A 25,513-nucleotide genomic window follows, 5' to 3' on the forward strand; every position below is an offset into this window, starting at 1 on the left:
ATAACAAATATCATTAACATAATAATGTGGATATAAGAGATAATGGAGATCATTATCATCGACTTGGCAGTCCACAAAAGAACGATACTGATTGGCTGTGTGCCCACCTCAGAGGGGCAGTTAGTGCCAGGGGTCGCAGAGACATCGACTGCCAGCAGCCCAGTTTTATCCCAATTGACCTTCACCCCAGAGTATATTCTGAATGTATCAAAAAAAAAAAATAGTACTGTGGCCAAGAAAGATTCTGGGTCCTGCAAGAATAAAAGAGTATCATCTGCGTATAGCGCCACCCGGGGCAATTGAGTTTAGATGTATACAAAGTGGTGTAGATGTCAGTAAATGTATTACTGATAAGCTCAAGGTCAGTGACGTCCCTGACCACCACAATTGAGGGTATGATATTATCTTCAGTAGCAAGATAAGCTAACAGTCGACCATTTTGGTCCCCTTGGTTGAAAACGTGTTGCTGAGAGTGCAGAAGCTTTTTCTTCGTGTAATGAAGCAGCAATAGTCTATATTGTCTCCATAGATTATTAAGTGTGGAATGGTTGGCTTCAGTGGGGCTTGTAACATAGCAAGCCTCTGCCTTACAGAGGCGGCATTCCAAGCAAAGTCTATCCTGTTGTAGGGACTTTCTATGTACAGAGATAGCTATTGCGAAGGAGCCACTGATAAAGGCCTTGAAGGCCTCCCAAACCACAGACTCAGGTGCAGAAGCAGCATTGACCCCCCAATAGATTGCTGCCTCCTGATCAGTATAGATAGAGACCCCCGGTTGATCTAGCCATAGGGAATTAAGCTTCCTTGGGGGCAGAGTCCCTCCTCCCCCTCAAATTTAGAACTAGCTGAAGTGGTGAGTGATCGGAAACATCCCAGAGCAAGTGTGAAACGTCGCACACCTTGGAAAGACATTCCGGGGACCCAAAACACAGATCTATTCTGGAAAAGGAGCCGTGTGACACTGAGTGGCAAGAGTATGCAGTATCATGTGGATAATTCAAACACCACATGTTTTGCAGCAGGTAAGAGGAGGCCCATGTCGATAGTTAGGTTCCCACCAAGGTTGTCTGGCGAAGACAGTCCTGTACCGGGTCTGTAAGTTGGTTAAAATATCCCATCAGTATTAATGAGGCTGCCTCCAAGAGCACCACTTTAGCTATGATATCATGCAACACCTGAGTATCAGCTGGGGGAGAATATATAAACGTTAACTATGGTTAGGAGTTACCCACCGAAGGAGCCCTGCAATATAAGGAAACGGCCATTAGGGTCAATATGTAGTCTTTCAAAGGTAAATGGTATAGATTTAGCCACCAGGATTGTCACACCTCTAGCATAGAGTATGTGGCATGGTAGACTGAACCAAATATGCATTTAAGTGCCATTAACCCTAGAGCCCTGTAAATGCATTTCCTGTAACAAGAGGATATGGGGAAAGTAGTTTTTTAAGGAAATTAAACACAAACGCTTTCTTTAATTTAGAATTAAGGCATGTGATTTCCATGAGATCAGCTTAAGTTTCTCAGATAGTTTATAGCATGGTTTTAAAACGTTTTCTAAATTGTCAGTTTACAGCCTTTAATGCTAACTCAGGTCCAGCAAAGTTCCTTCCACGGGTCTACTAAGCTCACATTCCAGTGATTCCAAATACTGGAAAGCACCTGATGATGTGTAATAACTACTGACCAATCTTAGTGCTTAATATTGATTTTAAATTACATTCTAAAATGAATGTTTTCTGTATTCATGAGGCGCTCCAAACCTCATCCATTTTGACCAGGTTGGTTTTGTTGCCAAAAAGAAGCAAGGAATAATACTATTAAATCTATCTCTGATTTTGTATGCAAGAGTTGCAAAGACCCAGCTAGGACTCTGTCTACAGATACAGAAAGGGCCTTTGACAAGGTAAGCTGGGATATCTTGCAGGCAACACTAGAGGGCATAAATTTGAGGTCGACGATGCTTACATGCATAATGGCTCTATATGATACTCGCATGGGCCCACTTTGTATTAATGGAACCCATCCTTATTGGCACTAAACAGGGATGTCCACAGTCTCTATTGTTGTATGTTCTGATGATAGAGCATTTGGTGGTCGCCATCTGGAAAAAAAAACATTCCTTCTATAAGAGTAATCTTTCCCTAATATGCAGATGATTTGCTCCTCTAGGTTACCTCGCCCATTATTACGATTCCAGCCATTCTGGCCATATGTAAGGAGTTTGGATCTGTGACCAGTTTAAAGATAAATGCCCACAAGTCAGAACTTTTGAATGTGACAAAAATTCAATGGTGAACGCTAAATTATTGGCGCTCCTGTGTAATGTACGGAATCTGATTCTCTAACTTCCCGATGTCGTACAAACATAAAATTGGTCGTACAAACATGAAAGCTGTGGTGTGATTGGTTATTATATATTATACTGCTGAGGTAACATGAAAGCTGTGGTGTGATTGGTTGTTATATATTATACTGCTGAGGTAAAATGAAAGCTGCGCTGTGATTGGTTGTTATATATTATACTGAGGTAACATGGAAGCTGTGGTGTGATTGGTTATTATATATTATACTGCTGAGGTAACATGAAAGCTGTGGTGTGATTGGTTATTATATATTATACTGCTGAGGTAAAATGAAAGCTCTGCTGTGATTTGTGGTTATACATTATACTGCGGAGGTAAAATAAAAACTGTGCTGTGATTGGTTGTTATTAGAGATGAGCGAACACGTTCGGCTCCGCCCCTTTTTCGCCCGAACACCGAACTTTGCGAACACTTCAGTGTTCGGGCGAAAAAGTTCGGGGGCCGCCGTGGCAGCGCGGGGGGGGTGCGGCGGGGAGTGGGGGGGGAGAGGGAGAGAGAGAGGGCTCCCCCCTGTTCCCCGCTACTGCCGCCCGCGCCGCCGCGCATCTCCCCGCCCCCCGGCGGCACCCGGACACTTACGCGCGAACACTGCAGTGTTCGGCAAAGCCGGTGTCCGGGTGCGGATGTGTCCGTAACGGACACGTTCGCTCATCCCTAGTTGTTATATATTATACTGCTGAGGTAACATGAAAGCTACACTGTGATTGGTTGTTATATATTATACTGCTGAGATAACATGAAATCTGTGATTTGATTCGTTGTTATATATTATACCGCTAAGGTAATACGAACGCTGCGCTGTGATTGGTTGTGACGGCAGAATCAGTGTGATTGCAGGGGGCAGTTGATGGTGGCTAGCAGGGATGGCAGTCAGTAGGCAGGGAGCATGATATCAGGCAGAGTACAGAGAGGTTTGGTTCAGAAGATATGATATGCTTCCCTGAAGAGGTACCTTTTTAGAGCACGCCTGAAATTTTGTCATAGATTGCCCGGATAGCCTTTGGTAGTGTGTTCCAGAGCACTGGTGCTGCTCTGGAGAAGTCTTGGAGGCAAGAATGAGAGGTTCGAATTAAAGGGGCACTAAGTCTTGTTTTGTTAGCTGAGTGGAGAGCCCGGGCTGGGTGATGGATTGAGATGAGGGAGGCAATGTAGGGCGCCGCTCTGCTGTGGAGGGCTTTATGGATGAAGGTAGCGAGTTTAATTTGAATTCTGTATTTAACAGGCAGCCAGTGCAGTTACCTCAGACTGCTGAGGTAACATGAAAGCTGCGCTGTGATTGGTTGTTATATATTATACTGCTGAGGTTACATGAAAGCTGTGCTGTGATTGGTTATTATATATTATACCGCTGAGGTAATATGAAAGATGCGCTGTGATTGGTTGTTATATATTATACCGCTGAGGTAACATGAAAGCTGCGCTGTGATTGGTTGTTATATATTATACCGCTGAGGTAACATGAAAACTGGGCTGTGATTGGTTGTTATATATTATACCGCTGAGGTAACATGAAAGCTGGGCTGTGATTGGTTGTTATATATTATACCGCTGAGGTAACATGAAAGCTGGGCTGTGATTGGTTGTTATATATTATACGGCTGAGGTAACATTTGAAAGCTGGGCTGTGATTGGTTGTTATATATTATACCGCTGAGGTAACATGAAAGCTGGGCTGTGATTGGTTGTTATATATTATACTGCTGAGGTAACATGAAAGCTGCGCTATGATTGGTTGTTATATATTATACTGCTGAGGTAACATGAAAGCTGCGCTGTGATTGGTTGTTATATATTATACAGCTGAAGTCAAAGTAACCTTGACTTAATAAAATTTTCCGTGCAAACACCACATAAACACATGTATCAAATTAACTGGAGGGAGGCCGCATATATCAGCTAGGTTTGTTAGTAAAACCAAAATTCCATAAAAATAATGCGTTATTTATTCCACATGTTGAAAAAAAACCCACAATGCCAGAACAGTGTTTTTTTTGGTCACCACCTCTCCAATGAAAAAAAAAATTGTAAAAAACAATCAAAAAGTCATATGTACCCCAAAATAATACCATTAGAAATCAAAGGTTGTCCAGCAAAAAAACAAACCTTCACACAATTGCATTGACAGAAGAAAAATATATGGTGGTCAGAGGTGGCGAATTTTTTTTTAAAAGATATCTTAACTAGCAGTACGCTGTTAAGACTGAAGTTCTGTTAATCTCCATTTTGTCTTGTCTCATACAACACTAACTATGAACTTTAGCCCAATTCTGTTTTTCAACCAGAGATGAGGATTCATCTAGGCATACAGCCATTCTTTTGTTTTTTTTGGTCAGAATCTCTCATGAAATATATTTTTTTTTAGTTATCAGCATTCCACAGTAGAAACGTTACACGTTTTTGTAGATATGTACTTATGTGTTAGTTTCACATGAGAATGAAAACTTGGGCTTACATGACTTAATAGTTTCACACAAGACCTTTACCATAAAGCCATGTATACTCTTTTTTCCCCCTTTTCTTGATAAAAACTCTTGTCTGTAGTAATAAACTTAGAATTCTTTGGAATACAACCTGTCTGGCTGTGTCTCTTTGATTCCTGCCGGCCGAATATACAATCTAATTCGGAGCTTGGCAACATATCTTTTGGGGTCCCTGGAATATCCCTAACACCAAAAAAACCTGGTTATCGTACTGACCCACAGAATATCATGTCATTGTTGCCACAGTATATATATATATAGCAAAAACCTGATCCTACCAAAAATGACGCAATTGCATTTTTTAAAATGTCACTTCATTTTGAAATGTTTACATTTTCTGTATAACTGTACATTGAATAGTCCTTTTGAAAAAAAAAAACAGGGGGCGTGGCCAAGCCTGCAAAGTGTGAGGACGCACTGAAACGTGGCTCCGGAGTCATAGAGGCTTTTAAGGCATCTTTTGGCATATTATAGCCAGCAAGTGCTTCCCACGCTAACAGCAAGATCTTACCTGCAGTGTGAGGATCATTTAGAGCGGTTTCCCCACGAAATCGGGACATCGGGAGGCTCGGTGCGCTGAGCCAGCACGGAGTCCGGCAGGGGAGCGGGAGTGAGGAGAGAGAGCGGTGCACATAGAGAAGCCTCGGAGGAACTGTTTCCCTGCAGCGGAAGATCCCTGGTGAGCGCCTGTCGGCAGCGCCGGCGGAGGTGAGCTGAGGAGAGCCAGGAGAACAGGGGCGGCTCACGGGACACTTCTCCGGCAGTCTGGGAGTCTCGGTGCGCTGAGCGCTGAGCGCGGAGCCGGCACAGAGTCCTGCACGGAAGAGGAGGAGAGGAGAGAGAGCGGGGTGTGCAGAGGAGCCGCTTAGGAACTATTCCCCTATAGCGGAGGATCCCCGGTGTACCCCTACCAGCAGCGCTGGCGGAGGGAAGCTGAGGAGAGCCCAGAGAATAGGAGCGGCTCACAGGACGTTTATGCAGACAGCCCCGCGAGCGGGAGCCACGGCAACAGGCAAAAAGGAGAGAAAACAACGTTCTCAAAAGCAGTGAGTACCGGAGACCCTGATAAGCCTTCCCACATACTAGGCATGCTCCCCAGGGCTTAAAGATCGCTCATTTTACTCTGAACGCCAACTCCCTGCCAGCAAACCCGCTTCCCGCCAGAATCTCCCGCCATCCAGCCCCCCTCCCTCTTCCCCCACAGTGCCTGCGGCCATTACAGAGTGCAGTAGCTCTATATTAAAGGAGCTGTCAGCCCAAACGGCACAAGTTTTAGCAAGACAAAATCTCTTTAAAGGGCACTGCCCTAATTTTTTCGGAGCTGGTTTATCCAGCTCCAAAACTCTTTCAATTTTTGAAGTCTTTAGACGCACGCAGGCTAGCACTGCAACTCACAAAACAATTTTTTTTTTCCATCACTAACAAGCAAATAGCCCACAGGCTCGCTGTAAAGAAAAGAAGAGACCCCTCCAAAAGCATAGTTCAAACCTTCTACGGAGCTGTATCACACAGATCTGTGAAAAATTTTTTAGGACGATAGAAATAAGTCTGCCAAAACCGCAAAATTCAATTTTTCCTCTGTCATCTTGAAACACCATCTTCCCATGGGGTGAAACTCGCCTACAAAGATGACAGGCTGAATTCTAACTAGTGTGGAAGAAGTTGCACCTTGACCTGACCCATAACGCCGGGCACAATAATATACGGCTGATTCCCGGGACCTTTCTGACCGTCAAACAAACTCCAACAAACCCCTTACAATCGCATAAAATGGTGAAGGGAAGCAGAGACCGCAGTGGCGATCCACCAAATACACCAAGAGGACAAAAAAATCAAGTTGACATGCAGAAATTTCTAAAAAAGAAAAACTTACAATCTCCAAGCACCTCTGCAAAATCGCTTCCCCCACAAAACACCTCTGACCAAGCAACCCCAGATTCAGAGCTAGACAGCGACATGGAAGAGGAAGAGTGCGACCTCAATACCCAAATATCTAAATCCTTCCTTCAAAAAGCACTACTGAAAGTCACCCAACCAATAATGTCAGAACTAGCGGATATCAAAACCGAGTTACAATAAATGGGCCACAGAGTGGAGGACCTGGAAGGTTCATGCTCAGCCATCATAGAACATGCAAAAGCCACCACGCAAGTGGTGGGGGTCCACCGCTCATACCTTGACCGAGCGCTTACCTTAATCGAAGATCAAGAAAACCGTAGCAGGCGCTGCAACATCCGGATAAAAGGGCTACCGGAATCCTGGGCAGCAGAATCCTTACGCAAAGTGGCTGAAGAGATTTTTACTGACTTACTGGGCGAAGAGAGGGCCACTCACATCCAAATCGAAAGAATTCACAGAGCAATTAGACCCAAACCAAAAAACGGAGACCCGCCAAGGGATGTTCTCTGCGGCCTGCTCTCCTTCACAGACACAAGTGCCATTTTAAATGCCGCAAGAACTCACCAGACATTTAAATATAACGATGCGACACTACTCTTCTTCCAAGACATCGCGCCATCTACTCTGGCAAAAAGGCGGATACTGCGACCGCTTCTAGAAGCTCTGAAATCAAAAGGAATTCAATACTCCTGGCTGTTCCCATTTGGCCTAGCAATCAATGATGCAGGACACAGATTGACGGTCAGAACCCCGGAAGATCTCGAGGTGATTTGGCAACAACTGAAAATAGATCCAATAGATATACCTTCCTGGATGCTGACACAATACGATCTAACTATACCACCGCTTCCGGAGATGGAGCCTTGGAAGTTAACAACAAAGCTCAAATCACCCAGAAGCAAAAAACATGGCGCAAAAACCTCATCTTAGGACACTTTAAGAGTCTTTTCCTCGTTGTTGGAGTGGTGATGGTCCCCCAGAGGAGTGGCGCTGTGGACTAATGAGAGTGAGACCCAGACACGAGACTTTTACTTTCTGAGTAATGAGCGGACTTCTTCACACTGTCTTTTTCAACAGTAACGTTATTGGAAAAAGAGACACTGGCGGGCTCCTCCTCGCAATACTCAAGAATGCACAGGAGACTTCTCGGGCTGTCCTCTCCGTGTACGTCCAGACCAGCATAAGAAGAGGGTATGAGCACCGGATGTTAAAGTAAAATGTTTTGAGTAAATTCTGTGTTGTCAGAGGTATTTAGCCTTTATTGGTCGGGATTGTGCATCGGGAGGTTCGGGCCAGGAGGCTGGGTCCTGGGGCTGGGTGGGGCCCGGGGGCCGTACGGGGGTCGGCCCGCCGGGTTCCCTCCCCGCCCGGGGATCACAGCGCGAGAGCGGTTTGATCAAGTTGGCTCACCAGCTTACTCTAGTTATAATAAGTTCCTAGGCAGAATGTGTCATATGGGCTACGAAGGATACTGTTGCACTTATTATTGTTCTATGTTAACGTGCCTTTCTTTTTCCTTCTACCTCTCACCTCGTCCACTTTCTGCTGCTCCGACTAGCCTTTCTCCATACCCAGGTTAAGACAAAAACACCAGGACTTTGCCGGTGGAGGGAGGTGCTCGCCCAGCGGGCGGAGAAAAATTCTCCAGACGGCATAAACGGAACAGAGAATAACATCCGACCACGCGCCATCAGGGGAGGCCACACATGTGAGTGAACTTACCACACACTGAACTCCAACACCTGCCCTTATTCAAGGGCAATACCGAGATGAGAAAGACACCGACAACAGAGACCCGCAAGGGGAGGTTGTCGGGGTGCTTCTGATCCACACAAAACAAACACAGAACATATAACAGTTGACTGGACATTTACACACCAGTCAAGAACCCAACGTTAATTGCAGACCTTCTGCTAACAGTTTAACCGATTTCCCCTCCACCCTCATTTTCTGCGCAAACCGACACGTATACAGAACCCAGAAATATGTCTGCGAGACATCTTAACAATGCCGATACCCCACAATACAAACAGAAAAAACAACAGAGTTTCTCCACATCCCCCCAAACAGGTAGCACAACATTTACCACCTTCAACGCTAAAGGCTTAAACTCCCCTAACAAAAGACACCATATGATATGGCTATTGAGGAAAAATAAAACCAAAATCGCATTCCTCCAAGAGACCCATTTTAAAAGTAACAAGATTCCAATCCTCCCCAAAAACTATTTCAAACAATGGTTTCACAGCTGCAACCCCTCCTCAGCTTCTAAGGGAGTCACAATTGCAATTCACAAAGATTTCCCATTCCAGTGTGAAAAACAACTAACAGATACAGAGGGACGCTTTATATTCGTTAAAGGCAAAATAAGAGGAGTCCCATACACCCTAGCTAACATCTATGGGCCCAACACGAACCAAACTAAGTGGCTCACGGATACTCTGCATACACTGAGAGCTTTTGCAGAGGGTCAGGTGATTCTGGGCGGGGATCTAAACGTGACATTAAACCCGTTACTAGACACCTCGAGGGGCAAGTCCCAGGTCTCGCAGAGGGCGCTGAAAAAAAATTCATATAGCCTTGCAGGAACTAAATATAACTGACTCCTGGAGATATAGACACCCAGAAGAAAAAGATTTTACATTCTACTCGCACATTCATACCTCACATCAGAGACTCGATTACATTTTTGTGTCAAACAATCTACTAAAAGCAATACACAGTTCTCAAATAGATTGCATAACAATTTCAGACCACGCCCCAATGCACACGAGTTTAAATATATTTTCGAACAACCTAGGGGAATGGAGATGGTCCTTGAACGAGTCGATACTAAGAGAAGAGGAATACAAACAAGAGCTGATAAAAAATCTCTCTGAATTTTTCGAAATTAATTCCAAAGATAACACAAATGCTCCCTTGATATGGGAAACGCACAAGGCTTTCGTGAGAGGCTTATTCATTTCCCTGGGTTCGAAACTGAAGAAACAGAAACAAAAAAAAATAGATGAACTATTAACAAAAATTGCAGTCTTAGAGCGAAAAAGAAAACTAGCACTTGTAGAAAAGGCACAAATCGAACTTAATTCCCTCAGAGATCAATTAAGATCAATCCTTGACAAAAAATTCACTAAATCCTCTATAAATTACAAACAAAAGATCTATGCACATGGAGACAAGGGTGGAAAGCTGATGTCAACCCTCATTAAAAAAAGCGAGGGAAAAAACCCATATCAAAGAGATTAAAAAAGCCTCGGGAGGGAAAGCTACATCATCTAAAGATATAGCGACAGAATTCCATAACTACTACACAAATCTATACAACATTGAAGGCAAACTCACACAAATAGAGCTTGAAAGAAAACACAAGAACATGGAGAAATTCCTTAAAAAGCTCACCCTTCCCAAGATTAACTCAGAGGAAGCCACAGATTTACTGACCCCTGTGAGTCAAGAAGAACTGACAGAAGTAATAAATAGCTTCCCTAACGGCAAGAGCCCGGGCCCTGATGGCCTCACTACAGGCTACTATAAAACACTACTACAAAGTCTGGAACCCCATCTTAGAACTACGTTAAACGCTATTATGAACGGAGCCACATTCCCCACACAAACGCAGGAGGCCCACATCGCCTTAATACATAAAGAAGGCAAAGACCCAACCCTATGTAACAACTACCGCCCAATCTCTCTACTGAACGTAGATATAAAAATCTGGGCAAAAATAATTGCTAATCGCCTGAGCAGCATTATACCCAAACTAGTTTCTGATGAACAGTCAGGGTTCGTTAAAGGTAGAGAGGGAAAGGACAACGCCGCCATACTCCTACATTCGATACAATATGCTAAGAAAAAGAACATCCCCCTAATTTTCCTGGGGATCGATGCTGAAAAAGCATTCGATAGAGTTAATTGGTCATTCATGAGAGCGACTCTAGACAAATTTAATTTTCCTAGCCAACTAACCGACGCTATCTTCTCCCTCTACGCAAAACCCTACGCCAGAATAAAAATTAATGATATCTTATCCCAACCATTTAATATAACAAACGGCACGCGCCAAGGATGCCCACTTTCTCCCACATTATTTATCCTTACACTGGAAATTCTCCTTCAGGCGGTTAGACAATCCCCAGAAATTCGAGGCCTGGAGGTTGGAGGAGATTGTATACAATCTGCTGCATTTGCAGATGATGTGTTATTCCTGATCACAAATCCGGCACAGGGACTCAATAGCTTAAATCTCTTGCTAGATGAATATGGCAGCTTCTCCAACCTAAAAGTGAATACAAATAAATCGGTAATACTGAATATTTCGCTGCCCCCCCACAGGGCAGAAGAAGTGAAGAGATCATCACCATATATATGGGCAGATCATTCATTAGACTATTTAGGTATCAAAATTTCAAATAACCTGTCCAAACTTTATGAGATCAATTTGGGACCGTTAATTACAGAAATCTCATCACTTCTCACCGCATATAACTTTCCCATAATTTCTTGGTTTGGGAGGAAAAACCTCATTAAAACATACATTCTACCTAAAATTCTATACAAATTACAAATGCTACCAATACACATACCCAAATCCTTTTTCAAGGAAATCAACTCACAATTTTCGCGTTTCTTCTGGAAATACAAACGTCCGCGACTAGCATACTCGTTAATGTCTAGAAGAAGACAACACGGAGGTGTGGGCCTCCCTAATATAATGGAATACTACAAGGCAATAAACCTTAATAGATGGCTGGGTATGGTGGCCCCGACCAAAAGCCAAAAGTTAAGGAAAATCGCACAACAAACTTATGGTAACAACCTGATAAGAGATCTGTGGCTTCCCTGCCCAAAAACATACCGAGCCAAAGTATTTAGCATCCTGTTGAGAGGTATCTGCGAGACCTGGGACTCCCTATCCCACAGATTGGCCCCCCTGCCATCACCATACACACCTTTAAGCCTGATCCCCAACACCCTCAAAAATCCTAAGACTGAGATTCCAGAGAACCTCTGGAACATTTTTGAAGGAAATACAATTCAGGATTTTCAAAACATTATGCACGAGGAACCCACCACTATTATTAACTCCCTAGGCATACAAAAGAAACTACAAAATCTCCATATTGCGCATATTGCGAACACAATAGCTACATTTAAAAAAGATTACCCCTCCACAAGACCAACTACGGAATTTGAAAGGTTAATAAAATCACAGAATACAGAACTCAGGAAAATTTCCTCGCTTGTCAAAAACTTCACAACACCTCATACATTAAGTAGACCATCTTATATCTCCTCGTGGGAGAAGGAGCTGGACATCAAGTTATCGGAAATAGAAATTAAAACGATATTTAAAGCTTCTTATGGCGCTTCCCCTTGCGTGCGCCTCCAAGAAAACAACTACAAACTATTGTCCAGATGGTAAAAAACCCCCGAGTGGTTGTATAACTACAAACTGGCAGATTCAAACAGGTGCTGGAGATGCCAGGAGGAGGTGGGATCTTACTTACACATCTGGTGGAATTGCAAAATAATTAAACCCTTTTGGTCAGCGATTGAAAGCGAAATGCATAGAATTTTGGGAAAAGCAATTGACTTGACTCCAGACACGATAATTTTAAATAGACCAAACAAGTCATTCAATCCCCTAAAGGACAAACTAGCCGCTTTTATGGTGGCGGCAGCTAAAGCGTTAATACCCCTCCACTGGAAAAGCCCTGCACCCCCCCCTATTACGATGTGGAAAACAAAGATCAACCAGATATACCAGTTTGAGGAGATCCTTAGTTGGACAAACTCGACATATCCAACATTTTTGACAATATGGTCGCCGTGGGTAGACTCTTGCTCTAGTACCACAACACAAGGCGGATTCCCCGCAGCGGACCCCTCTTGATTTGAGGGGGGTAACTCCATCGGAGCCTCCATAATAGTCTCCCTAGTTAATTTAACCTGAGAGGAGTCTGGATTGCATTGTAATAGAGTCAAAGCCTAGTAGCGAACAAGTAAAGATACTAGCTGGAAATAATCCACCTCACACAACCAACTCAATCCTCCAAAGCCATACACTAGAACAATCTTCTCACACCAACTCTGAGCTATAGCACCTCACAAGACTTGAGACATGACGGACCTACCCCCTTCCGCTTGTAAGACCACAGAGTTTCAGGGTGCCTAGAGAGCTGCCAATTGGGAGATGTCGGGAGGACGTCGCTGGGGCGCTCGCGTCCCTGCACCCCCCCGGTGGGGACGTGACCGCCCGCACACATGCGACTAATCCTGAGATTTGCCTCAGGGACTTAGAGATATGGGGAAATAACTTCATTATCCGCATTTGGATTAAAGTAGGGGTCGCGTGGAAGACAACAGTTTACGCACCACGCCCACCCAAGTGGCGTTAACCGCAGAACTAAAGTTTGTAGTCTGAATACAGAGACTTGTGACCACCCCCCCACCCCCTCCCCGTCCCCCCCCCCACCCTTGCCTTTAAGCCTTACTCTTCTGATAAGTTGTAGAGATTTGACTAGTTTAGGTACTTGGATGTGATGATTTATGCCCACTCTAGCCGGATAAATAAAGCCTATGTGCCAGTGTCTGACCGGGATGGGCAGTTCAGATACAAGTCAGTTTGATAAGAACATAATGTTATGATGGCAACATACGCATATAATTCTGTAAGAAACTCTATGTTACTGAAGTTTAGACAAACAGCTGGTACTTTTGTAAAGTTGAATACCATGTATGATAAACTCTTTCAATAAAAAGTGAATTAATAAAAAAATAAAAAAAAAAAAAAAAAGAAAAAAAAAACAAAAACAACTACCGTATTTACTCAAGTATTAGCCGAGTCAATAAAAAACTGGTAAAACTTATTGACTCGGGTATAAGTCTAGCTATACTCGAGTATATACTGGGTAAAGAAAAAATGCAATACTTACCTCCCAGACAGCATCTGTGTCCCCGGCACGATGATCTTCCCAGCGGTGCGGCAAGCTGCTTGAGAATTCTCCCCACTGTTATCTCCCTGCTCGGCTTTGAATTCTCCCGCCGTCAGCGCTGTATAAGTAAGCGCTGTGATTGGATAGAGCGCCAGCCAATCACAGCTGGCATTCTGTAAACCAATCACAGTCATTTAGTGATGTCATCCACTGAACGACTGTTAATGATCGAGCGCCGTCTGGGATTGGCTGACGCTCGATCCAATCACAGCGCTTACCTACACAGCGCTGTTGGCAGGGGAATTTAAAGCTGAGCAGGAAGATGACAGCGGGGAGAATTCTCAAGCAGCTTGCCGCACCGCCGGGGAGACCATCACGCCGGGGACACAGACGCAGGCTGGGAAGTAAGTATTGCGGGTTTTTTTGTTGTTGTTTTTTTAACCTCATTCGAGTATAAGCCGAGGGGAGCTTTTTCAGCATAAAAAAATGTGCTAAAAAACTAGGCTTATACTCGAGTATATATGGTATTCTAAAAAACACAAGCTCTCAGATAGCTATATTGATGGGAAAAAAAAGTTGCATTTTTTTTTTGAAGTGGGGAAGATATAAAAAAAACAAAAAAAACCCCAAATAATGGCAGTGCCTGCAAGGGATTAGATGGTTTAAACCAAAGCTGTGCACAAGCACAATAGTTTGAATATACCCTTCTACATGCATAAATGGCTGAATTATTTTTATGTGGCATTCAAACTGGATCTAACAACTGCCCATTAACAATGCTTAACTGGTAAAAAGCAAGAGTATACAAAAAGTCAACTTACTGTCACTTGCATTTCTCACAGGGTATGACTGTGTATAGTTATTTACACACTCCAGTAGCTGAGGACTAGTGGATGCACAGTAATTTTCCATTGTTTTTATCTGTGATGGACCAGGAGATGAATCAGTTCGAAATATAGCTTGGCAGTATTCTCGGCAGTTGGTGTGTCGACCAGCATAACTGCAGCAAACAGAGCCCACTGGAATGTTTAAATTAAACAAAGTTTTAATCCAGCGCTTTTATACTAAAAGACTAGATTTGTAAAATATGGTGGGAAAATACTCTAATACTATACTATGTTATTGGCTATCCAAAAAGTAAATAATAGTTGTTGAATGTGTGAATACAGTGGGATCAGGGTTTAAAGTGGTTTTGTCAGTTAAAGAAAATATATAAATAAAAAAAAACCAATACTTACTTATTCCTCCCCAGGTTAAACTTCTTACCGCTTTTAAGCTTCTCCAGTCCCCCGGGTCACTTTCCTGGAAGCCGGACGGATCATCCTCCTCTTGTTATGATGCGTACATTCTCTGCAGTATTCTTCCTGCAGGTCAGTGTAGGTTACGTTACTGTGACGTAGTGTTCACTTCCTAGGAAGGAACGCTGATCTATTGTCAAGACTGTGCATTCGCGCAGTCTCGCCGGGAGAGTTCATATACTTTTATTGTGAGACAGCGCGGATGCGCAGTCTTGGCAAGAGATCGGCACTCTCTGCTAGGCTGTAAATGTTACCTCACTAGTAACATAGTGTACATTGGCCGGCAGGAAGAAGACTGTAGAGAATGGACGCTTCGTCGCCGGTAGAAGAAGGATCGGCCGGCTGGAGGTCAGGTGACACGCGGAGACTGCAGGACACAGAAGATCGGTGGAGAGAAGATGCGGTAAGAAGATGGATGGACGAGGAATAGGTAAGTATACAATTTTTGTTTTATAATGATAAAACCTCTTTAATATGAAGTTACATATAAGGTGCTCTAGATTCCAAAGTTCACTAACCATTGCTGCTGCTTCTGATCAAAAAGCTGGGTTTACCACTACAAATATGTGGTTCAGCGAGGATCATTATGGTTAGTAGTCGGCTACAACTATATAGCCGGGCTGTAAGGGAAAAGCTGTAGTACTTACTTTCATTCCTATTAACACAGCTGATCAGTGCATTCTAGAAGAAAAGAGAAACATTAGTGCTTTCAGATTCCATCTTCCGGACTTGTAACACTGCTGTGGATGTCCTTTCTACCCAGAGCTTTTGACAAAAAAATTAACATAGTTTGCCACACATTCTTATCGTTATACACTAAAGGATCAGAAGTCAGCCAGCACCTATACTGCTCCGGAACCAGTACCAGGTTCTCACGCAAGGGGTTTGGTAATGGTTCCTGAGCAGAAACAGTAAGAGGTACAGCAAGAAATGACTCTTTCCACAAAGAATAGAGCAGAGGAGAAAGACGTACAGCAAGAAATGACTCTACCTACAAAGAACTGTGTAGTAAGCGCACAGTGCCCTCTTGAATGGAGAAAAAGAAGTGTTGTTGTGAAGAAGAAAAGGAGAGTGGTGGTTGTGGGGGATTCCCTATTGAGAGGAACAGAGGCCGCTGTCTGCAGACCTGACACCTCACGAGAGGTGTGCTGTCTTCCAGATGCACAAATCAAAGATGTGTCTAATAAGCTGTCAAGACTCTTCAGTCCTACAGAACACCACCCATTCCTACTAATACATGTAGAGACTAGAGATGAGCGAGTACCAAAATGTTTGGGTGCTCGTTACTCGAGCCGAGCTTTTTGTAATGCTAGAGAGTTCGGCTCGAGTAACAAACCCCATTGAAGTCAATGGGAGACTCGAGCATTTTTCAAGGTGCCCTATGCTTTACATATAAGCCCTTCCCTGAAAAACAATAATTTTAGTGTAAAAAAATCTTACCCTCCACTGCTGCCGTGTCCCCCGCGGGGATGAAGAACACATCTGCATGCGGCAGATGTTTCCTTCATCCCTGCTAGTAAAAATAATTCCCTGCTGCTACATCTGCCACATCTGTGATTTCAGGGAAAGGCTTTGAATATAAGCTCTTCCCTGAAAAACCAGGAAAAATAGTGTAAAAAAAAATAGATACTCACCTCCCTTCAGCTGCCGGGGCTCAGCCGCGTCTAATCCACGCTGTCCCCAGCTCTGTAGTGCTGATCTATTAGCAGGCAGGGATTTATAATCCCTGCCTGCTAAAAGAGCTGATTGTGATTGGCTGAGGCGCTCAGCCAATCACAGGCAGCTCTCGTCTGTGAAGGGCTGTCACAGTGCAGAGGGATCAGCTCTATTCTCATTGGCACAAGGAAAAACTAAAGGCAATGGGATGAAACTAAAAGGGAGGAGACACAAATTAGATATTACAAAAAAACTTTCTGACATTGAGAGTGATCAATGAGTGGAACAGGTTACCATGTGAGGATTGTGAGTTCCCCTTCAAAGAAAGTGTTCAAACAAAGGCTGGACAAATATCTGTCTGGGATGATTTAGTGAATCCTGCACTGAGCAGGGGGTTGGACCCGATGACCCGGGAGGTCCATTCCAACTCTACCATTCTATGATTCTCTTGCTCACGCTCTCTCTCTCTCTCTCTCTCTCAAGGGACTCACTCTGCCACGGTTGCTGTCACACAGGTAAACGGGAACAGCTCTTCCTCCTCCATTCTTCACCACATGGAAGTTGAAGGTACCCCCATGTGGCTGGCACTCTCTCTCAGGAACCCAGAAGAAATGGAGTCTGAACTCCTTTCCCACTCTCACACACTCCTATTTATATTCTCACTCATACCACATGACAAGACAAATTGATACACTGCAAGCATCTCCCAGGCTCATGCAAATAACTCTTTATTTGATGCAGCTGTGCAAAACACATAACAGAATGACTAGATACTTTTGCACAGCGCACCTACAAACGACATGACATGTATGACATTATGGAGGGGGCTAGGAATAGGTGTACTGGGCCACTACACATCCTCTTGCACAGTAGATGCCTCTTTGTTCATAGTGCCAGGCTACTTTACTTTAGAAAGTAACCAGACGATGTACTACGCTTTACAAGATGATCCACACATCCATTTGGTGGGAAATCTCTCTTTTTATTATAGAAATGATGGATAATTTACAATAGGAATTATAGGTAATTTGAAAGTGAAACAGAATGTGACAAAATTAAAGTCTTCTCACCCAGCATAGACAGATTGGAGCCAAGTTCATATCCTGCCACACAACATTGTCATATAGGATACAGGGTGCATAAATTACTTTGGGGCCCCTATGCTTGTGGGGCCCCCAGGCAAGAGCCCATCAGGCCCATGCATTAAGATGGCACTGGCTGTAACTTCTGACTTAAGATATTAAGGTCTTACCTCATATTCTTTCCTGCAATGTCTTAAAATATCATTTGTGGAAGATGCCTACATAAAATAACAAAATGAATAAGGACTGATCAGTATATTAAAATGTACAAACACAAAAAATATTGAGAAGGTTATTCAGACCACACACAGTAGCAGCTATTGTATAACAATCAGCATTTCTATATGTTAATTACAGTGTATGTACATATTAGTAACATAATTGGTTCAGGGCAGTAGAAATGTGCTTCATCAATCTTAAAAGATCGAGTCTTCAGTGTTTAATAATCTACGAGTAAATGCCAGTTTTAGTAAATGTGGGCTAAAATGTGTAAATTATAACTCAAATTAACATAATCCAATAATTTACGTGTTCACTATTTTATTTGGGTGTATTTTGATGTGCTGAATGGCACAGCTAGAGTGCAGCATGCTTGTACCACTGATTACTAGGTTTTTGAATGTGGTTTTTGGATGCAGGGTCGGCACGAGTGAAAAATATATTCCAGATAGTACTTCTAATTTAATACCTCGTCATACTGATGCAAATGGCTAATTAAAAGATTATGCTTCTTTTCATGTTTCAAAACATTGTCATCCTTGGGCAAAGGGGACACTGAACTTTAGGATTGACAGCAAGTACAATAACCACAGCATGTGATTTAGAAAAAGCACTAGATAAGTGTTATTGCATACTAATGGAAAGGGGTCTTGTGTAATTATAATTAGCCCTTTAAAGGAAACCTCTGAAGTTTGAACATGCTGTCCAAATATTAGGTATTGTGTAATAAAGGAAGAAAAGCTGAGCAGACTGATATACAGTTTTTGGGGAAAAGATTAAGTATTTTAGATTTCTGCTCATTCTCATCTTAGAGGTTCAGTGGGCAGCCCTAATAAGTAATTGACAAGGGTGGTGGCAGGGTATATGGGGAAACATTTTTCTTGCAATGTCTTTTGGGGGGGACCCTCCTAAAAGTCGCCAATTGGTAAGAAAATGAGGTTCCCAAAGTATCAGAAAAGTTGGATATCATTAACCCATGCCTCATCAACCTTGAAGTTAGGATTTTAGGGAATTTTTGTTAAAAATCAATTCTTCTATAAAATAAAAATTATTTGTCCTAGAAACCAAATCATGGTCTCAGTTTATTGATAATGTTCTTGCTTACAAACATTACTTCAACTACTTTTTGGGTGTGACTCACAGATTTGAAGATATTAAGCAATTTTCAGGGCCTCACGTGTACCAGGTCTCCAAATGAATGGCATGTTGAATGTGAGTTGAGGCCATACTTTCCTTGTCACAGACTACTTCTTAGGGAAGGGACCTTTTCCAAAAGGAACAACCCTTCCAGATATCTTCCCTTCTGCTCGTGGGGTGGGGACTTGTGTGGTGAACGGCAGGAAGCGCAGTCAATATTTGAATTTCAAGTGGTAAACTTTGTATTGTTTTTTTTTCCTGTTTTGACTTTGAGTGAAAATGGATTCAGAACCTTCATCTCCCAAAGCAGCAGCTAGCAGGAGTTTAAGGCATAAAGACTTTTGATTGGGTATGCATCTCATCAAATTACTGGTAGCAAGTTACCATCAAATTTTCAAGTGTTGCAAAGTTTGTTTTATAATATGCGCCAAGTCAAACTGAGCATCAAAGAAGCTTCAAGACTTACTATCCAAGAAGTATTAATTTTCAGAAAGAAAGCTAGATTCCAACAAGACACTTAAAAGATTGTGTTACAAATAGAGATGAGCGAACGCGTTCGTCCGAGCTTGATATTCGTGCGAATATTAGGGTGTTCGGGATGTTCGTTATTCGTAACGAACACCATGCGGTGTTCTGGTTACTTTCACTTCCTTCCCTGAGACGTTAGCGCGCTTTTCTGGCCAATTGAAAGACAGGGAAGGCATTACAACTTCCCCCTGTGACGTTCAAGCCCTATACCACCCCCCTGCTGTGAGTGGCTGGGGAGATCAGGTGTCACCCGAACATAAAAGTCGGCCCCTCCCGCGGTTCGCCTCAGATGCGGTGTGAGTTAGATGAGGGACAGTGCTGTTTGTACCGGAGCTGCTGTAGGGAAAGAATTGGTAGTTAGTGTAGGCTTCAAGACCCCCCAAAGGTCCTTATTAGGGCCACTGATAGCTGTGTGTTGGCTGCTGTTAGCAGTGGCAAATTTTTTTTTCTCAAAATCGCCTCTGCAGACCGTTGCACCTGGCATTAGGGACAGAAGTGCTGCATAGGCAGGGAGAGTGTTAGGAGTGAGTGTAGCCTTCAAGAACTTCAACGGTCCTTTCTAGGGCCATATTTATCCGTGTGCAGTACTGTCCAGGCTGCTGTTAGCTGTGCTGCATTTTTTTTTGCTTCTCAAAATCGCCTCTGCAGACCATTGCACCCTCCATTGATACTGCAGGGAAAGAATTGTATAGGCAGGGCCACAACACAGTTATTATTCATAGAAAATACGCAGTGCTGCCTTTTGGTGGAAAAAAACTGAAAACAAATCTATTTGTCCAGCCTCTGTCCGTCCTAAGGGCGGTGGACACGTGTGAGCTGCTTGAACAACATTGCTAAATCAGACGCACCCAGCTACGCTTTACTGCTGGCTTCGCCATTTGCTTTCCTTAATTGGGAAAAAAATACCTGCTCTCCAAGAGTTATAATAACTCTGCTACCCTCACGTTCTGTGACACATAAGCAGGGACACAGCACAGTTATTAAACTTCTCATGTTCATTGAATATACGCAGTGCTGCCTTTTGGTGGAAAAAAACTGAAAACAAATCTATTTGTCCAGCCTCTGTCCGTCCTAAGGGCGGTGGACACGTGTGAGCTGCTTGAACAACATTGCTAAATCAGACGCACCCAGCTACGCTTTACTGCTGGCTTCGCCATTTGCTTTCCTTAATTGGGAAAAAAATACCTGCTCTCCAAGAGTTATAATAACTCTGCTACCCTCACGTTCTGTGACACATAAGCAGGGACACAGCACAGTTATTAAACTTCTCATGTTCATTGAATATACGCAGTGCTGCCTTTTGGTGGAAAAAAAACTGAAAACAAATCTATTTGTCCAGCCTCTGTCCGTCCTAAGGGCGGTGGACACGTGTGAGCTGCTTGAACAACATTGCTAAATCAGACGCACCCAGCTACGCTTTACTGCTGGCTTCGCCATTTGCTTTCCTTAATTGGGAAAAAAATACCTGCTCTCCAAGAGTTATAATAACTCTGCTACCCTCACGTTCTGTGACACATAAGCAGGGACACAGCACAGTTATTAAACTTAGATAATTCATTCACTAGAGGCAGTGGGGCCTTTCGTTTTCCAAAAAGGGCAAAAATTATATTTGGCCTGCAGTCTTGCGCCAATTTATTTCCTGCCTGTGAAATCAAATCACTGGTAATACAGCATGCTGAGGGGTAGGGGTAGGCTCAGAGGACGTGGACGCGGCCGAGGACGCGGAGGGCCAAGTCAGGGTGTGGGCACAGCCCGAGCTCCTGATCCCGGTGTGTCGCAGCCGACTGCTGCGCGATTAGGAGAGAGGCACGTTTCTGGCGTCCCCACATTCATCGCCCAATTAATGGGTCCACACGGGAGACGGTTATTAGAAAATGAGCAGTGTGAGCAGGTCCTGTCCTGGATGGCAGAAAGTGCTTCGAGCAACCTATCGTCTACCCGCAGTTCTGCGCCGTCCACTGCTGCCAATCCGAATCCTCTGTCTGCTGCTCCTCCTTCCTCCCAGCCTCCTCACTCCACTACAATAACACCTGCTCAGGAGCGGGAACACTCCCAGGAACTGTTCTCGGGCCCCTGCTTAGATTGGGCAGCAGCGGTTCCTCTCCCACCAGAGGAGTTTATCGTCACTGATGCCCAACCATTCGAAAGTTCCCGGGGTCCGGGGGAAGAGGCTGGGGACTTCCGCCAACTGTCTCAACAACTTTCTGTGGGTGAGGAGGACGATGACGATCAGACACAGTTGTCTTGCAGTGAGGTAGTAGTAAGGGCAGTAAGTCCCAGGGAGCAGCGCACAGAGGATTCGGAGGAAGAGCAGCAGGACGATGGGGTGACTGACCCCACCTGGTGTGCAACGCTTACTCAGGAGGACAGGTCTTCAGAGGGGGAGTCAAGGGCATCAGCAGGGCAGGTTGCAAGAGGCAGTGCAGTGGCCAGGGGTAGAGGCAGGGCCAGACCGAATAATCCACCAAGTGTTTCCCAAAGCGCCCCCTCGCGCCATGCCACCCTGCGGAGGCCGAGGTGCTCTAAGGTCTGGCAGTTTTTCACAGAGACGCCTGACGACCGACGAACAGTGGTGTGCAACCTTTGTCGCGCAAAGCTCAGCCGGGGAGCCAACACCAACAGCCTCACCACCACCACCATGCGCAGACATATGATGGCCAAGCACCCCGCAAGGTGGGACGAAGGCCGTTCACCGCCTCCGGTTTGCACCCCTGCCTCTCCCCCTGTGCCCCAACCTGCCACTGAGATGCAACCCCCCTCTCAGGACACAGGCACTACCGCCTCATGGCCTGCACCCACACCCTCATCTCCGCTGTCCTCGGCCCCATCCAGCAGTGTAGTTCAGCGCACCGTTCAGCCGTCGCTTGCGCAAGTGTTCGAGCGCAAGCGCAAGTACGCCGCCACGCACCCGCACGCTCAAACGTTTACCGTCCGCATAGCAAAATTCATCAGCCTTGAGATGCTGCCGTATAGGGTTGTGGAAACTGAGTCCTTCAAAAGTATCATGGAGGCGGCGGCCCCGCGCTACTCAGTTCCCAGTCGCCACTACTTTTCCCGATGTGCCGTCCCAGCCCTGCACGACCACGTCTCCCGCAACATTGTGCGCGCCCTCACCAACGCGGTTACTGCCACGGTCCACTTAACTACGGACACGTGGACAAGCACAGGCGGGCAGGGCCACTACATCTCCCTGACGGCACATTGGGTGAATTTAGTGGAGGCTGGGACAGAGTCAGAGCCTGGGACCGCTCACGTCCTACCCACCCCCAGAATTGCGGGCCCCAGCTCGGTGCTGGTATCTGCGGAGGTGTATGCTTCCTCCACTAAAGCACCCTCCTCCTCCTCCTCCTCCTCTGTCTCGCAATCAAGATGTGTTAGCAGCAGCATGTCGCCAGCAGTCGGTGTCGCGCGGTGTGGCAGCACAGCGGTGGGCAAGCGTCAGCAGGCCGTGCTGAAACTACTCAGCTTAGGAGATAAGAGGCACACGGCCCACGAACTGCTGCAGGGTCTGACACAGCAGACCGACCGCTGGCTTGCGCCGCTCAGCCTCCAACCGGGCATGGTCGTGTGTGACAACGGCCGTAACCTGGTGGCGGCTCTGCAGCTCGGCAGCCTCACGCACGTGCCATGCCTGGCCCATGTCTTTAATTTGGTGGTTCAGCGCTTTCTGAAAAGCTACCCACGCTTGTCAGACCTGCTCGTAAAGGCGCGCCGGCTCTGCGCACATTTCCGCAAGTCCCACACGGACGCTGCCACCCTGCGCACCCTGCAACATCACTTTAAGCTGCCAGTGCACCGACTGCTGTGCGACGTGCCCACACGGTGGAACTCTACGCTCCACATGTTGGCCAGGCTCTATGAACAACGTAGAGCTATAGTCGAATACCAACTCCAACATGGGCGGCGCAGTGGGAGTCAGCCTCCTCAATTCCTTTCAGAAGAGTGGGCCTGGTTGGCAGACATCTGCCATGTCCTTGGTAATTTTGAGGAGTCTACCCAGGTGGTGAGCGGCGATGCTACAATCATTAGCGTCACCATTCCTCTGCTATGCATCTTGAGAAATTCCCTGCAAACCATAAAGGCAGCTGCTTTGCGCTCGGAAACGGGGGCGGGGGAAGACAGTATGCCGCTGGATAGTCAGGGCACCCTCCTGTCTATTTCTCAGCGCATACAGGAGGAGGAGCATGAGGAGGATGAGGAGGAGGGGGAAGAGACAGCTTGGGCCGCTGCTGACAGTACACCGGCTGATTGCCTGTCATCCTTTCAGCGTGTATGGCCTGAGGAGGAGGAGGAGGAGGATCCTGATAGTGATCTTCCTAGTGAAGACAGCCATGTGTTGCGTACAGGTACCCTGGCACACATGGCTGACTTCATGTTAGGATGCCTTTCTCGTGACCCTCGCGTTGCACGCATTCTGGCCACGACGGATTACTGGGTGTACACACTGCTCGATCCACGGTATAAGGAGAACCTGCCCACTCTGATTCCCGAAGAGGAAAGGGGTTCGAGAGTGTTGCTATACCACAGGACCCTTGCGGACAAGCTGATGGTAAAATTCCCAGCCGACAGCGCTAGTGGCAGAAGGCGCAGTACCGAGGGCAAGGTAGCAGGGGATGTGCGTAGATCGAGCAGCATGTACATCCCAGGTAGTGCAACAGTCTTTAAGGGCCTGGCCAGCTTTATGTCTCCCCACCAAGACTGTGTCACCGCTCCCCAGTCACGGCTGAGTCGGCGGGAGCACTGTAAAAGGATGGTGAGGGAGTACGTAGCGGATCGCACGACCATCCTTGGTGACGCCTCTGCCCCCTACAACTACTGGGTGTCGAAGCTGGACATGTGGCCTGAACTAGCGCTGTATGCCCTGGAGGTGCTTGCTTGTCCTGCGGCTAGCGTCTTGTCGGAGAGGGTGTTTAGTGCGGCTGGGGGAATCATCACAGATAAGCGTAGCCGCTTGTCAACCGACAGTGCCGACAGGCTAACACTCATCAAGATGAACAAAGGCTGGATTTCCCCAGACTTCTGTTCTCCACCAGCGGACAGCAGCGATACGTAAGCAATACGTAGGCTGCACCCGCGGATGGAAGCTACGTTCTCTCTCACCATCCAAAACGGGGACATTTCTGCTTCATCAATCTGTGTCTAATATTCCTCCTCCTCCTCCTCCTGCTCCTCCTCCTGAAACCTCACGTAATCACGCTGAACGGGCAATTTTTCTTAGGGCCACCAAGGCTCACTCAAATAATTTTTCAGAACAATTTTTATAAGTTTCAATGCGCTTAAAAGCATTGGAACTTTAACTTGAACCAATTTTTCGTTACACTGGGCTGCCTCCAGGCCTAGTTACCACTTAAGCCACATTAACCAAAGCGATTAATGGGTTTCACCTGCCCTCTTGGCTGGCCATGGCCAATTTTTGGGATGTACATTAGTACTGTTGATACAGCAATTTTTGTGGGCCCTCGCCTACAGTGTAATCAAATTAATTTTTAGCCCACCTGCATTACAGCTGACGTTACCTCAGCTGTGTTGGGCAATGCAATGGGATATTTTTATGTACCGCCGGTGGGTTCCAGGGAGCCACCCATGCTGTAGGTGCACACTGAGTTTTTAATACATCTGTACACTTCTAAAGAACCCGTCTGACTGGGCCATGCAGTGTGGGCCGAAGCCCACCTGTATTACGCACGACATTACTACCTCAGCTGTGTTGGGCAATGCAATGGGATATTTCTATGTACCGCCGGTGGCTTCCTGGCACCCACCCAGGCAGTGGGTCCACAGGGAGTTTAACCTACATGTGTCCACTTGTAAAGAACCCCAGTCAGACTGGGGCATGCAGTGTGGGCCGAAGCCCACCTGCATTAAGCACGACATTACTACCTCAGCTGTGTTGGGCAATGCAATGGGATATTTT

At 45.5% G+C, this 25,513-nt stretch overlaps 1 protein-coding gene across 1 annotated transcript in view; it reads right to left on the reverse strand.

Moving 5' to 3' along the window:
- The window catches only part of RECK (reversion inducing cysteine rich protein with kazal motifs), a 247,826-nt gene that overhangs the window by 95,367 nt on the left and 126,946 nt on the right, over window positions 1-25,513 (reverse strand). The window contains exons 6-8 of the mRNA XM_066579140.1: window positions 17,886-17,933; window positions 15,625-15,658; window positions 14,501-14,698 (exon numbers count right to left, since the gene is read on the reverse strand). Of these exons, the coding sequence (XP_066435237.1) occupies window positions 14,501-14,698; window positions 15,625-15,658; window positions 17,886-17,933 (280 nt within the window). The remainder of the gene's footprint in view (window positions 1-14,500; window positions 14,699-15,624; window positions 15,659-17,885; window positions 17,934-25,513) is intronic.

The sequence above is a fragment of the Eleutherodactylus coqui genome, chromosome 9 (genome assembly GCF_035609145.1).
Source record: "Eleutherodactylus coqui strain aEleCoq1 chromosome 9, aEleCoq1.hap1, whole genome shotgun sequence".
Lineage (NCBI taxonomy): Eukaryota > Metazoa > Chordata > Amphibia > Anura > Eleutherodactylidae > Eleutherodactylus > Eleutherodactylus coqui.